This window comes from Cnephaeus nilssonii (assembly GCF_951640355.1).
Source record: "Cnephaeus nilssonii genome assembly, chromosome: 21".
Taxonomy (NCBI): domain Eukaryota; kingdom Metazoa; phylum Chordata; class Mammalia; order Chiroptera; family Vespertilionidae; genus Cnephaeus; species Cnephaeus nilssonii.
Window position 1 is genome coordinate 38,163,353 of NC_137092.1, and position 14,380 is coordinate 38,177,732.

The 14,380-nt window shown below is 43.1% G+C and overlaps 1 protein-coding gene across 1 annotated transcript; it reads right to left on the bottom strand.

Annotated features, from left to right (window-relative positions):
- Positions 1 to 10,464: 10,464 nt before the first annotated feature.
- LOC307093802 (olfactory receptor 6K6-like) lies at positions 10,465 to 11,421 on the bottom strand (the record flags this gene model as incomplete). Its single annotated transcript, XM_079762080.1, has 1 exon — positions 10,465 to 11,421. The coding sequence occupies exon 1, from the start codon at positions 11,395 to 11,397 to the stop codon at positions 10,465 to 10,467; it is 933 nt and encodes a 310-aa protein (XP_079618206.1). The 5' UTR covers positions 11,398 to 11,421.
- Positions 11,422 to 14,380: the final 2,959 nt, after the last annotated feature.

Genomic DNA, 14,380 nt, shown 5'->3' on the forward strand with positions numbered 1-14,380 from the left:
GAATTGGCTTCCGGCAAGAGCCCTTATTTATTAAGATCAGGTGAACTGACATTTAAAATTGACCAATCTTTGGTCCATTCAGATCAACCATTAATAATTTGATACCTATATTTTTACCGCCAAGAAATTAATGTTAATAGTAGTAATACTGTTGGAGCCCCCACTGAAATGGGTGTGTAAACATAAATAGATGAGAAAACTGAGGCTCAGACTAGTCTAGGATCACAGCAAAAATGATGGCTCCCGTGTTCATGCCTCGGTGAGGATGAGGAGGAGGATATTGTAGGTGAAGAACTCAGGATAGGTAGAGAGGTGAATTAGTAACAGTCCAGAATGGATGGAAAGGAAGGGTTGCCAGGGGGGATAAATGGGAGAGACAATGAAAGATAATAGAATCAGAGAATGTTAGAGCACAACATTACCCTGATGTTACCTTTGCCAGCCTGTGGCACCTGGATCTACTAAGAGATTCGTTTTCGGTCAATCAAGTACTCAGTTTCTCTGTTAGCAAAACCAGGAGATTCATTGGGATATGAGGGGTCTCAGACAGACTCTGCTCTGATTTCGCCATTGTCTCTGCCACTTACCATTAGTAGGAGTTTGCCATTGTTAGGCCATTATCCAGCCTGAGGTTCCTGGATCTCAGTCCATATGTCTGAAGCCCTATATGACTGACCATGAGGGCACTAACTCATATGACCCGTTTAGAATGCATCCTTGTTTATGTCTGCACAGGTAGGCAGGTCACCTGGAACTAGGAATGTTCTTTCCTTCTTCATGTTAGCTCAGCAGTTACTGCATAACATTAGCAAGAAGCAGACCCACGTTTCCTGAAGTATCAAAGACTACACTCGGGAAATATCTGATCCCATGTTTTCAAACAAACAGCATTAGAACCGTAACGTAGAGAGAAGATAACTACAAAGTAGAAAACCAACTGGGACAGAAGTGGAAATTGGGACCCGAAGCGCTGGCCATTCCCTATGCCCCCTTTTCTCTCCGGCTTTTAAACTACTTCCTCTGCTGAGATGACTTAGTTGAGGATTCTGACTACCCAGATGAGTGAATTGAGGACCCAGAGGGTCACATGACCTGCCAAGGATGAACAGCTCATGGGCGACTAAGAACTGGAATATGGCAGAGACACTGGGTCATGAAAACTCTTCATAAAATTATTTGTAATCATGTTTTTGTATAAATAAAAATAGAAAGATTACTGGATTTAGAGCATGGATTCACCCCCAGATTCAATCCAGTGGTTTGGGGACCTTGGCAAGCCTTCCTCAGCCTCATTTTCTCTCTGTCTGCCAAAGGGATGACTGCTCACATCCCTTCTTGCTTAGGGAGTTTTGATTCTATGCTTGCAAAACTTCTGAAAGAAAGCGAGATCTGAACTTGATAGACCCAGATGGGTAAAATTTGAATATCCAGAACCGAGAGGAAAAGGAGTTGGTCCAAGTCCCAGTGTTGCCACTTGTGTGTGTGTGTGTGTGTGTATTTGCACGTGCGTGAATGTGTGTGTGAAATGTAGGTTGATTTTTATTGCTCATTGCGTATATATAAAGAAAGCCTGGTTGACTTTGCATAATTTATTCCTTTGACTACATATTGAAAATCAAATCAACTTCAAAGTCCCTTTAAAACCTAAAGATTTTTTTTTGAAGCCTGACATACTTGCATTAAAATGAAAAGAGAACCCACAGCTTTGCGTGATATAAAGGAAACACCTCATAGAACTTTGGGGCATTTTATTATCGACCAGTGCTGCTTTGATGGGGAGTTAGATATCCACAACTGATCATGAATTAATTACACCCATCAGTTCAATATTTTATTGTAAATTGACAGGTACAAGAAAGAAAAATAAAAGTCGCACGGTTCGATGCAAATCAACCTAGTGAAATAAACAAATTCTTTTGATATTTCTTGGACTTTTGTGTCTCACATCTACACACCATTTATCGGAATATTTTCATTGGTACATTTGTCTTTCTGAGTTCCTTTTGACAGTGTGTCCTTCTACTTCTAGCCGCCATCTCCGTTTTCCAGGATGCCAAGTTGCTCTAAGTGCGAAGGCTTGAGGTCAGTACTTGAAAGTTTCCTGAAACAAGGCAGGTGCTCCATGGAAGATGTGAGTGGCTTTGAGACAGATGTGACCATTTTTGTGGCACGTGGTACCTGTGTCAGCCATAGACAGGTAAAGCTTCCCATCTGCACACACACAAATTCCATAGAGTCTTTGTGAGTTGCCAGCAGGACCCCAAGTCACCTCGGGGTGAACCACCTGGGGTAAGCACACAGACTCAGCATCAAGCACAAGGATTCCACCACTACCATAAAAAAGTATGTCCATTTGAGAAAAGGCCTTGATTTTCCCAGCATGAGCTGACATAGGAACACCCTTTTAATCTCAGCTCCTGAAGTGGGTCTGCCCTTACAAGGGGTGTCTCCACTGAATGCTCAGAAAGAGCCCCTTCAGGCCCAGCTACCTGACGCCTGTCTGTACCAACACAACTTCGCTGTCATCGAGAGAGGACAGTGGCTTGCCTTTTTTGGAATGGATTGGAAAGTATTTTTAAAATAAACATAATGTTTTAGTTGATTGCATATCTATATTATTTTAAAAATCAAAATAATTTGTAAATGGTGAAAGGGTTAACTGGAGAACACAAGGCTTGAGCCTTACAAAATCTAACAAATGTCAAAGGGAAAGCTCATTCTGTGAGCATAAGCCTTGCACAAACATGCTCCCTTTGAGTGGTTATTTTACAGAAATTCCTGAAGGCCATCACCCCTGCACAGCCCCCTGAGAAAGGACGTCTGGCGCCAGCAGAAGGACAAAGAACAAGGTAAAACTACACGGGGAGGGGGGAGGAGGGGGAGGGGGAGGGGGGTGGACATGGTCCTAATACCTGGGTCAAGCCGAAGCCCCGTCTGCAGCTCTCCCTGAGCATATAAAGCCTGCTCCCTCCCCAATTCACCGCTGGCTCTTTCTCGAGTTAGATCACCTGGACCCAGGGGACAGGAATAAATATTATTTTGATTACACTGAGCTTTGAGTCCGTTCTGTGTGACCCCAGTCCAACCCTGAACCCTTCAAATGGTATATGTAGAAGAATATTTCTTCAGCCCAGCACATGTGCCCCTTTGTCCTCCTCGCCAGCTCACACCCCACAGTAGGCAACACCTTTCATTGGTGTTTTCTACAACTTTGAAGTGTTTCCTCATGCAAAAACAACTAAATATAAATATTCTTATAGCTCTCTGGAGATCGTTGCATATCACTGTAGAAACCGATTAGTGGTAAACAGCTCCATGGCATCCTATTGTGTGTTTAACTGTTCCTTATTGAGAGGTTCATGGGTTGTTTCCAGTCTTGCTACTACAAACAGAACTACAATGAATACCCTTTCTTTTTTTTCTTTTTTTTACCATTTGGCTCCCTTTACTGTTTACTACCCCACGTTCCCGCTGGTAGCCACCATACTGTTGTCTGTGTCTCTACATTTCAGTTTTACATCCCACATATGAGTGAAATCATATGTTTCTTAGCATTTTCTGATCTACTTCACTTAGCATGATATTCTCAAGGTCCATCCACATTGTTCCCAGGATTTCATCTTTTCTTATGACTGGGTAGTATTCCATAGTATATATGAATACATCTTTATTCAATCATATATCAAAGGACACATTGGTTATTTACAAGTCTTGGCCACCATGAATAGAGCTGCACTGAACATAGGGTTCATGTATCTTTGAGAATAAATGTTTTCAAATAGATAACCCAAAAGAGGGGTTGCTGGATCCTATGGTAACTCTATTCTTAATTTTTTGAGGACCCATCATACTGTTTTCCATAGTGGCTATACCAGTTTACATTCCCACTAGCAGTGAATGAGAGTTCCTTTATCTCCACAACCTTGACAAATTTATTATTACTTGTCTTGTTGATAACAGCCATTCTAACAGTTGTGCAATATGAATAATTATATATATATATACTAGAGGCCCAGTGCACAAAATTCATGCACGAGTAGGGTCCCTAGGCCTGGCCAGGGATCAGGGCCGATTGGAGCCTTCCTTCCCCTGGCTGCTGGCTGCCAGCCATGGCCTTCCACCCCGTGGTGGTCAGTGCATGTCATAGTGGGCAGTTGAATGCCCAGTGGGTCGAACTCCTGAGGGGACAATTTGCATATTAGCCTTTTATTATATAGAACTACTGGCCCAGTGCATGAAATTCATGCACATTAAAAGGGAATTAATTAGAGGAAATATTTTAATATTGCTATTTGCCCTTTCTCTATAATAGAAGTGTCAGAGATGAAAGAAAATTAGTAAACTGTATATGAAAATCTCCCTCCTGTCAGAGTCTGGGGCATGCCACGGGACCCAGAGTCAAGTCCCCACCCACCCGTGCACGCCTCGAAATTGCGCGAGACCCAGACCTGGCTGGCTCCACCCCCGTCAAGCCCCAAGGTCGGGGGTGCAGCCTCAGGTCCTCCAGCTTGGTACCGGGCTGGGGGAGCAGCTTCAGGTCCCCCATCAAGCCCTGCCTGGCAGGGGGCGCAACCTTAGGTCTCTGGTCAAGCCCCACCAGGTGGGGGCCGCAGCCTCAGGTCCCCCGTCAAGCCCTGCTGGGTGTGGGGGGGCACGCAGCCACCCCCAAGCTGGGTGGGTGGTGCAGCCTCAGGTCCCCCCGGCCTCGGCACGAGGGCACAAGGGCACAAGGGCGCGAGGGCGTGACAACCATTTGCATATTAGCTCTTTATTATATAGGATGTATATATATTGTTTCATACATGCACACATACATATCTGCAAGATGAATTCTTAGAAGTGTGATTATGTGTAATGCGCATAAGTATAGCTAAATTTACCTCCAGATTTATTATGCTATCTTGACTCCCATAAGCACTGTATAAAAATGTGTGCTTCTCTGCAAACTTGCCAACAAAATGTGTTTTAAAATCTTGTATCTTTGTGAATCTGAAGGCGAGAAAAGTATCTCAATGTAATTAAAGTTGCGTGTATCTTATTATGAGTTATGTTGAATATCTTTTCACATATTTAAGATTCTCTGTGGTTTTATAAATACCGATTTGGGGATGTGTCTCCCCGACTCCAAATTGAGCATTTTGAAGCTAGAGACTATGTTTTATGCATCTCATACTTCCCATAGTATAAGTGTGGGCAATAGAAATAATTTAATAATTATATTTAATGAATAAAGAATAGAATTGCTGTGATTTCCCCTGTCTTCATATTGGTTAAGTTACTTTAGATAGCATCTTTTCTAACTTTTGGGTCACATGTTTTTTCTTGGAAAACAGTATTACATATAAATACTTCTATAATACAGAATATTTAGATAAAAATGAAAAATCACTTTTAAAATTATTTAGATTTTCATTTATTATTGCTAATAATTTTCTGTAACATGCTTTTTTTTCTATCTATTAACAATCATATTGTAAAAGGTTTACTCTTTTGAAATTCTACTTTCTTCACTTAGCATTATAACAGAGATTCTTAGTTGTCTCTTTTCAGGGATCATTACAAATGGGAGCTGTTTCAAAACACTAGAGACAGAGAAGTGTTATTTAAAATAAAGTATGTGCATGTGTGTGTGTGTGTGTGTGTGTGTGTGTGTGTGGTATCAGAAAAGTCTTTCTCATTTAATTCATTTAGCAAATAGTTACTGAGTCTCTACTTTGTTCAAGGAAAAATGCTAGGCACTGAATAATAGTATTAAATAAAGTTGATCTCTGTCTTCACTGACCCTATTTTTGAACAGAGATAAATAAATATATAAATATATAAATATATAATTAAAAATTTTGCTATGAAAGAAATGACAAGAATCAGCAGAATAAGGGTTGGACAAAAGGGTAGATATATAGTGTGGTCAGAACAGGCTTGTTTGAAGAAGGGAGACCAGAGAATAAAAATGGAGACCAGAAGAATAAGAATGTGTCCCTTGGTGAAAGCAGTCCTGGATACAGTTGTACAATACATGATTTTATTCTAGGAGTGTTTCAAGAAGAGGGGAGTGTGATAAAAATATTTAGAGAATATAGCTGATTTCTATTTTTATATGAAAATTTTGAAATCTTGTTGCCATTTTTAGGAGTGAGACAAGGACAAACTAAAGCCGCTCTGAGAAAGAATGAGCGGTATGTTGAGGTATTTCAGCACACATGCGGATCGGCGGAAGGCTCTTCAGCCAGAGGAAAGGAAGCCAACTGAAGGTTGAGTAAGGTCTTGCAAACCTGGAATGGTCTCAGGAATACTTTGAAAACCTCTAGATCTTAAATTCCTCTGAGTTTTTAAATTTAATTTCTCTGGGTGAGAGTAATTATGAGTTCTTCAACAGGATTAGGGGAAGGGAGGCAGAACAAGAGATAGATGTTAAGTTCATTTAGAGATGTTGAGTTTGAGTTACTAAGAAGACAACAGGAAGAATGTGTTTAGGTGCAATTGAGAAATATCGCAAATTCTGGCTACAGAAAAATTTAGTACTTTCAAAAAATATTGAGTTCAGAATACAATTCTCATTGTTTTAGGCATTGGTAAGGGATACACACCCTATCTAATAAAGAGGAAATATGCTAATTGACCCTCACACTGCTGCAAAAGATGGTGGCGCCCACACCCTAAAAGGAGGGAATATGCTAATTGACTGCCACGCCCTCAAAGATGACAGCGCCCACAGTCACAAGATGGTGGCACCCAGTCCCCTCAGCCCCTCCGGGGTGGCAGGCGTGCATCAAGGCCTCTGGAGTCCCCCAGTCTTCTCAGCCCCCCAGCTGCCCAGGGATGGCCCGAGGCGCAGGTAAGCCTCAGGTGGCAGCTGCCCAGCTGCCCAGGGGCGCCCAAGGCTCAGGTAACCAGGGCCAGCCGAGGCTTGCGCTGCCGTCAGAGGCAGCAGCAGAGGTGTGATGGGGCGTTGCCTTCCCCTGATCTCTGGGTCACCTCCCGCCCCTGAGGGCTCCCAGACTGTGAGACAGGGCAGGCCGGGCTGAGGGACCCCCCACTCCAGTGCATGAATTTTCATGTACCAGGCCTCTAGTTAGTTAATGAAGAACTACATTTACTCTCAAAGATCATCCCAATTGATGGGGAAGACAGACTCATTATAAAGTCTGTCAACACTGTGGTGAAGCCCTCCCCTGAAAAAAGTTACTTATTCATTCTTTTATGTCCTCTTTGTTTACAGGGTCCACTTAGTATACTGTATTTATGCATTTAAAGTCACATTGCTTATGTTTTTTATTAATATGGTTCTTTTCTTATCTCTTTTCTTTTTGCTTCTGTATTACATTGTCCTTGAGAAGAAAAGAATGTTCAAAACTTTTTTTCCCTACGAAATATCACTAAACCAGCTATGTATTTCTAATCTGCACTTATATAATTGGTTTTCTGGAAATGCAGGACAATGCAGGTTGTAAAAATGAAGGAACCCTTGCCCTTTGATACAGCATGGATGGACCTGGAGATTTGTATGCTGAGAGAAATAAGCCAGTCAGAGAAAGACATATACCCTATGATCTCACTTGTATATGGAATTTAATGAACAAAAGAAACTGAAGAACAAAATAGAACCAGAGGCGTGGATACATAGAAGAGACTGACGAATCTCAGAAGGGAAGGGAATATGTGGGAGTGGGTAAAAGAAGGTGATGAAATTAGACAAAGAACAAATATGTCTAGTCCATGGTCAAAGACAATAGTGTGATGCAGGTGTCTTATTGGGCTCAGATGCACAGTCCTCCAGATCACCCAAGCTTTGTGCTCAAGGAATGGTTCTCAGGTGTTACATACACCAGCTGTTGCAGTTGAGACTTGAATGCTGTTGGCCTTTTCGTGGGTGGAGTTAACACTCTAGGCTGGGTGACTGTAAGGATAAATCTCAATAACTATGTATGAGCTGTGGTGCAGGGCCTGCCCTCCAAGGCATAATTGTTCCCAGCAATGTATGGTTCCTGCCAAAACCTTCCTTTGGATGTGCTGCTTGTGTGGCAAGTTGGGTCAAGCTCTAGTATGGTTTGAAGCCCACCGCTGGTTGTGTTGGTTCTGGGTTTACTTGTGTGGGGTTCAGGTACAGGTCACCGTCAGATGTGTGTAACCAGCATTGAGCTAGCTGTCTTGAGCTGCCACACATTTCACTGTTTGTGTCTGCATCTACTGTACCTCGGTGTTCACAGAAGGGGCCAATCAGTGTAAAAGGCTTGGCTTTCTCCAGCTTAGAGCTGTGGGCAGATCTGCCAGAGGACAGAGGCTCCCTGAGGTTTGTGCTTATCTGTCAGCTACTCCATCTCCTCCTGAGGTGTCCTGGTCTATTTCCAGAGCTTTCTGAAGAAAAACTATAGAATGGGCCCAGGCTGGCCAGGATCCACAGCCCTTTCACAGGTTGCAAGCTTGATAGGGAGGGGCAATGAGTGTCCAGAGGACAGGGCTAGCTGATCCCCTTCTTTGGGAGCATGCAGGCATGCACTCAATGAGGGTGCTATGGCCCCTGCTTCAAAGCCAAACCACTCAGTCTCTTCTAGAATCTCAAACTCTAGCTCCTTCTAGAGGGGCTCGCTGCAGGTTGAGATTGTGCACAGCCAGATTTCCCCTCTGCAGAGGAAAGCTCAGCCACCCGGGGCTCAGGGGGACATATCAAGAGTCTCCAATTGAAAAAAAAAAAAAAAAAGAGTCTCCAATTGGGGATGCTGCTGGCCCAGCCTGGGGGAGGGGCCTAAGCACTTCATCCCAGGTTCAGACAGTAGCCTCTGAGGGTCTCACACCTTGAATGTCTCAGCTCTGAGCTATTCTACTCCCCCCCCATCACCCCACACAGAACTGCACACAGTGAGGCAGGGTACCCAGGACTAGGCAGGGATGATCCAAACAGTCTCCTTTTGTGGGTGGTGCCCCCAAACCTGTAGGAGGGGGACAGGCACTTCCCTTCTCAGGGTAGTGCAGGCTGAACTCACAGGGGAGATTGGATTTGCCTCCCGGCAATGTAGCCACACAGCCCAGCACTCACCTGTCTGGTTCCCAGACAAAGGTTCCCAGGGAGACACAATCTGAAAATCCCATCTGTGGGCAGCTTTCTGGTCTCCCTATGCCACTGAACTCCACAGGACAAAGTTGAAAGTCCCAGCTCTGCACTGCACTCTAATCTCCTTGTGCAGCTGAACTCAACAGGACGAGGTTGGCTTAAGTGATCCAACAGGTGGAGGGATGGGAGCTGGCTGTGCGCTTGAGGTGGGCAGACCAGCTCTTTCTCCCAGTGCACAGTTTAGTCACTGTTTGGGTCTCTGGCCAAAGCTTTCTCAGAAAAGAGAGGCCCCTTAAACTCACTGCTAGGAGTAGCAAGCAGACCCCACGTATGATAGCGTGGCCTTGCCAGCAGTAGAAGTCTGGACTGTGCACTGCCCAGGCTGGTGCTGTAACACTAGGAGTTCTGGTCCCTGGGAGGGCGTGGTCTGGGTCTCCTGGCACACTGAATCCCCACTGATTTTCATTGCTAGATTCTATGTGGTCTCCTCTTCCCCTATCTGTTGCTCTGGATTGGGGATCCCTGTGTGAGATTGACACTCTACACTCCTCGGGGGAGGGAGCTTTGCAGCTGCAATATCTTTCCAGCTTCTCAGCTGCTTCCTCACCTGAGTGGGGGGCTTTCCCTTTCTGTGTCTCTGCCCTTCTCACCCGTCGCTATGCGGCTTCTTCTGTCAGTAACTATCTACATGGTCTAAAGCAAGCCATTCATCATCTCTGAGCTTTATTTCCAACATTTAAATAAAGCTGATGTCTGGCCTACTTACTCTAGAATATTTTGAATTTCCAGAGGATTTATATATATGAAACTTTAATATCGTAAATTGCTAGAGAAATACAGTGTGCTATTATTGCTATTAACTTTATATCACTTCATTGGGCCTGAAATGCGATAACACATGGTGTACATCACCAGTCCATGGCCAGTGAATTGAGTTTATAGACTAAATCAGCTAAAAGTTCAGATTGTTCCTCTCTAGACTCAGGAAATTATTTGTTACCATGGCATGATGAACAGCAGGGATTTCTTACTGAAAGAAGACTGGAGGAAAGTTAACACTAGCAATTTTCAGAACTAGGATGTCTTCATTGTCTCCTCTATCCTGTGCTCTAGCCTCACCAGCATGTGGAACCACAGAAGGGCAGGCAGAAGCCCAGCTGGGAGAGTGTTAGGAAGACGGTAACCTGTGCTATAAAAGCAGAAAACCAAGTATACTGCTTCAGCTGACATACATATGGTAGGGCATTGACATAAACAGGCTATGGAATGGCCACCAATGACTGGACATAGCAGTTTTTCATTTTTATTTATAATAATAGAACAAGTATCTGTAGCAATAGAAAAAGCATAGTCATAGACAAGTCATGGAATGTGAAATGCTGAACTTCCAGAAGGTTTTTCAAACTCTCTAGGATCTAGATCGAGCTCCCAATCCTTCCTCCTCTCTTCTGACAGCAGAAAAGCCTCTGGATAGCAATTTTTATGTCCTTGTTTCTCAAGCTATAGATAATGGGGTTGAGGAAGGGAGCCAGGATAACAAAGGTGACAGCGATAACTGTGTCCCAAAACACTGAGTAGGTGGCTGAGAAGCGCAAATACATGACAGCTACACTGCCAAAGAACAGCAAGAACACTGCAAGGTGGGCAGCACAGGTGGAAAAGGCCTTGTGACGGCCCTCGGCTGAGGGTATCCGCAGAATCACCATGATGATCCGGATGTACGATAGGGCGATGACCAGGAAGGAGGACAGGATCTCCACCGCATGTATAGCATCCACAATGACCACCAAGGATGTATCCGTGCAGGCCAAGTTCAGTACAGGCGTGAAGTCACAGAAGATCTGATGGATCTCATTGGAGCCACAGAAAGGCAGGGAGGCAATCCACGCAATCTCGGGGAGTACGAGGAGGAAGCCACAGAGGCAGGAGCCAACTGTCAGCTGGATGCAAAGATTGGAAGTCATGATAGTTGGGTAATGGAGAGGATTGCAGATAGCTATGTACCTGTCAATGGCCATCGCTGTCAGGACACAGCCTTCTGTGATACCAAGCGAGTGGAAGAAGTACATCTGCATGAGGCAGCCAGCCAGAGAAATGGTCTTCTGCTCACTGACCAGGCTGCATAGCATCTTGGGGATGGTGGTTGTGGTATACCAGATCTCCAGGAAGGAGAGGACACTGATGAAGAAATACATGGGGGTGTGCAGGGCCGTGTCCACCTGGATGACTATGAATATCACTAGGTTCCCAGTTATGATAAATCCGTAGATGAGAAGCAATGGAATAAAGAATAAAAGACCACTTTCATGCAGATTCAGGAACATAGAGAAGAGAAAGTCAGTGACCATGGTCTGATTCCCACTGGCCGTAAACTGTGTAACCTGTGAAGGGGAGAAAGGGGACAAACTCCTGGAAATGGGATGGTGATTATTCATTGCAAAGTGCTTCACTCTTTTCTGTAATCAGTTGCATAAGCTGATTCTGGGACCCTAAACAGGCCAGTTAGAAATATCTCTCAGTTGTACTTAACGTGATAGAAAAAGCTGAAATATTTGCTTTTGGAGCCCTAAATGAATCTCCAATTGAGACCAAAAAAAAAAAAAGAAAAAAAAATACACACAAACAAAAACAGTGACAAACAAATTTAATTCTCTGGAAATATTTTCAGGAGGTTCAGTCATTTTTAGAAAACATGTACCTATCTTTCCAGCTATTTTCTACTTTTGTTTTTCAGAAAAGTAAGTTTTAAGAAAATTTTAAAAACCTGTTAGAAGCCCTTCTCTCAACAGTTGTTCATGCTGCTCTCCCGTCTTTTCTAGCCATGTTATCTAATCTGAGGTTGACTAAAGCATTCATCTTTATGTCTCTGCCTTTTTCTGTTGATTTTGTGGTGTTATTTATGGAATTGGGGTATCCCTTTCCCCACTGGGTGCTGAGTGTGGGGTCCTTATGATATCTGAGACTTGCGTGGGAGGATGAGTGATTTTTATTAGTGTGGAATTACATCCCTGGGTTTTCAAAGTCCCATTTACCTCAATCCAGTACTAGAAGAAGCACAGCTGGGGATTCAGAAGAGCTAAAAGCAAAACCAGTGTCTAGAGTTTCCATTCCATGTTGAAAATGGGTCTAGTTTAGCATTAGGCTAGTTGAAGTCCATTAGTCCATTGAGTGTGGGGTCCACATGGCTGTGGGCCATGAGGGCGGATGTAGGAGTGCAGGAGCATGAGAGTGAGCAAGAGAGTCAGGAGACAAGAGTATGAACGCCTTTGTTTGGGGGATTAAATATCTCAAATCTTCCCACGCTTGCATTGGCCGTGCCTACTCTGGCCAATGGCCTGTTCTCAGGTGTGACTGACAGACAAGTGCCTTCCATATGCCACCCAGACTTTACTGGGCAGGCATCTATTCTCCACCCTGCTCAGTCCTCCCCGCAGTGATCCATGGGGAATAGACTGGTAGCTTCCTGGGAAGTGTTAAGCTGCAGCTTCCTGGCAAAGCCAATAATTTTTGGCCTTCCCTTTGTTTCTTTTTCATTATTTATAACTAGTTAAATCACAACAGTATCAATAATAACATGCCTGTTTCTCATTAGATAATAAATACCCAGTTGTCAGAAAATATTCTTCCTATCATTCTCTCTCTTTTTTTTTCTATAATTCCCCTTTCTCCTCCTCTCTCAATGGTTCATATTGATAGGTCCTCAGACCAAGAGTCTCTCCAGAATGACCTTGAACGTAATTAGTGGCTGCTGAATTTTGGACAAGCATATAACTCATCCCCTGCATATTCCATCTGTCTTAGGAAGGTCACACCTAAAGATCTCAAAAAAGGAAATCATTCTGAATTTTTCAAAAAATTACTTCTGTGTAACTATAGCTATATTGGGAAGAAAATGTCACAAAAGACAACTACAATAGATAGTATTGTAGCATCTAGTTATTGGGGAGGAAGAGCAACAAAAGTTTTTGCAAGGCTAATTATAGTGTTAGCAGGATGCATTGCCGCTTACCTGGACTATTTAAACATCTTTTCCACTCGTCTTCTTACCTCCAGTAAGTCATTCTACAGATGAATATTCCTAAGCATGGCTTTTACTGTCTTTCTCCTGTTTTTAAATTTTTTAAACTTTATTTTTATTGTTGACACCATTGCAGTTGCCCCCCCCCCCCATTCCCTTACTTTGCACACCTCCACCCAGCTCCAGTCCCCCATCCCTCTGACCATCACCACACTTTAGTGCCAATCAACAGTGGATAAAAAACTGTTTCTCTTCTTTTCAAATACATTGATGGATAAAACCCAAAGATTTTAGCCTGATATTCCTTGTCTTTTTTATCTGGTTCTAATTAAACTTTAGAGGCAAATATTTTTCTACCTACTTATCAGCTCAATCAAATAGGACCATTTTCTTGCACTTCTATTTTTTGCTCATGTCATTCTTTCCTTCCATTTTTTTTTATCTCTTTCTGTTGGAATCCTAGTTGCCAATGTTCATTAAATGTTCCCATTATCATGGAAGTCTCATCCATCCTCACTGTCAGAAGTAAACACTCTCTCCTCTGACTCTTAAGAGTGCTTTATATTTTCCTCTTTCATGACTTCTAACACATCCTTCTTGCATTTTAGATATCTACATGTAAATCAGCATGATCTCCCTCCAGTAGAACGAAACCTCCTCAGGAGGATAGTGTTATTGAATAGTTCCCATGCAATGGTCATGACACTAGGCATTTTCATATTTTATTTCATTTATTTCTACCTATGGTAGAGAGATTATTGTTACTGTTTTATAGGTAGAGAAATTGAGAACCAGAGGGGAGAGATAACTTGTCCAAATTCACACAGCGAGGATGCAAAACAAAAACTGAAAGTCTGGTCATAAGTCCACTATTATTTTTATGCCACAGTGGGAAATTTAGGTCAGAATTTTTCAGTCATTCTGTCTGTTTCCTGCTCTAAACACCACTATATATTAGAACTATGCGGGGTATGAAATGAGAGAGCTGATATGTTTTTGTTTGTTTGCTTGTTTGTTTTTTTACGTAAAAAATAGATTAAAATAAATGCATTGCAGACTACAAAAATTACTTTATAGAGGACGCCCTTGGCCTTATGCCTTAAGCCTTGAGGAAGAAGGAGAGGAATGATGGGCTTTGGAAGGGAATAAGCAACGATGCTTAGCAGAATGGAGAGCCTGCATGGGGAAAGATGTGACAGATCTGAGGGTTCTCTGACCTAGGCAGCCAGCCACTTCTTTTACTGTGTCTTTACGGTGTTGTCTTTCTCGGCTTAAAGTACCAGAGAATGACCATGCTAAGTAGTCATTATTGA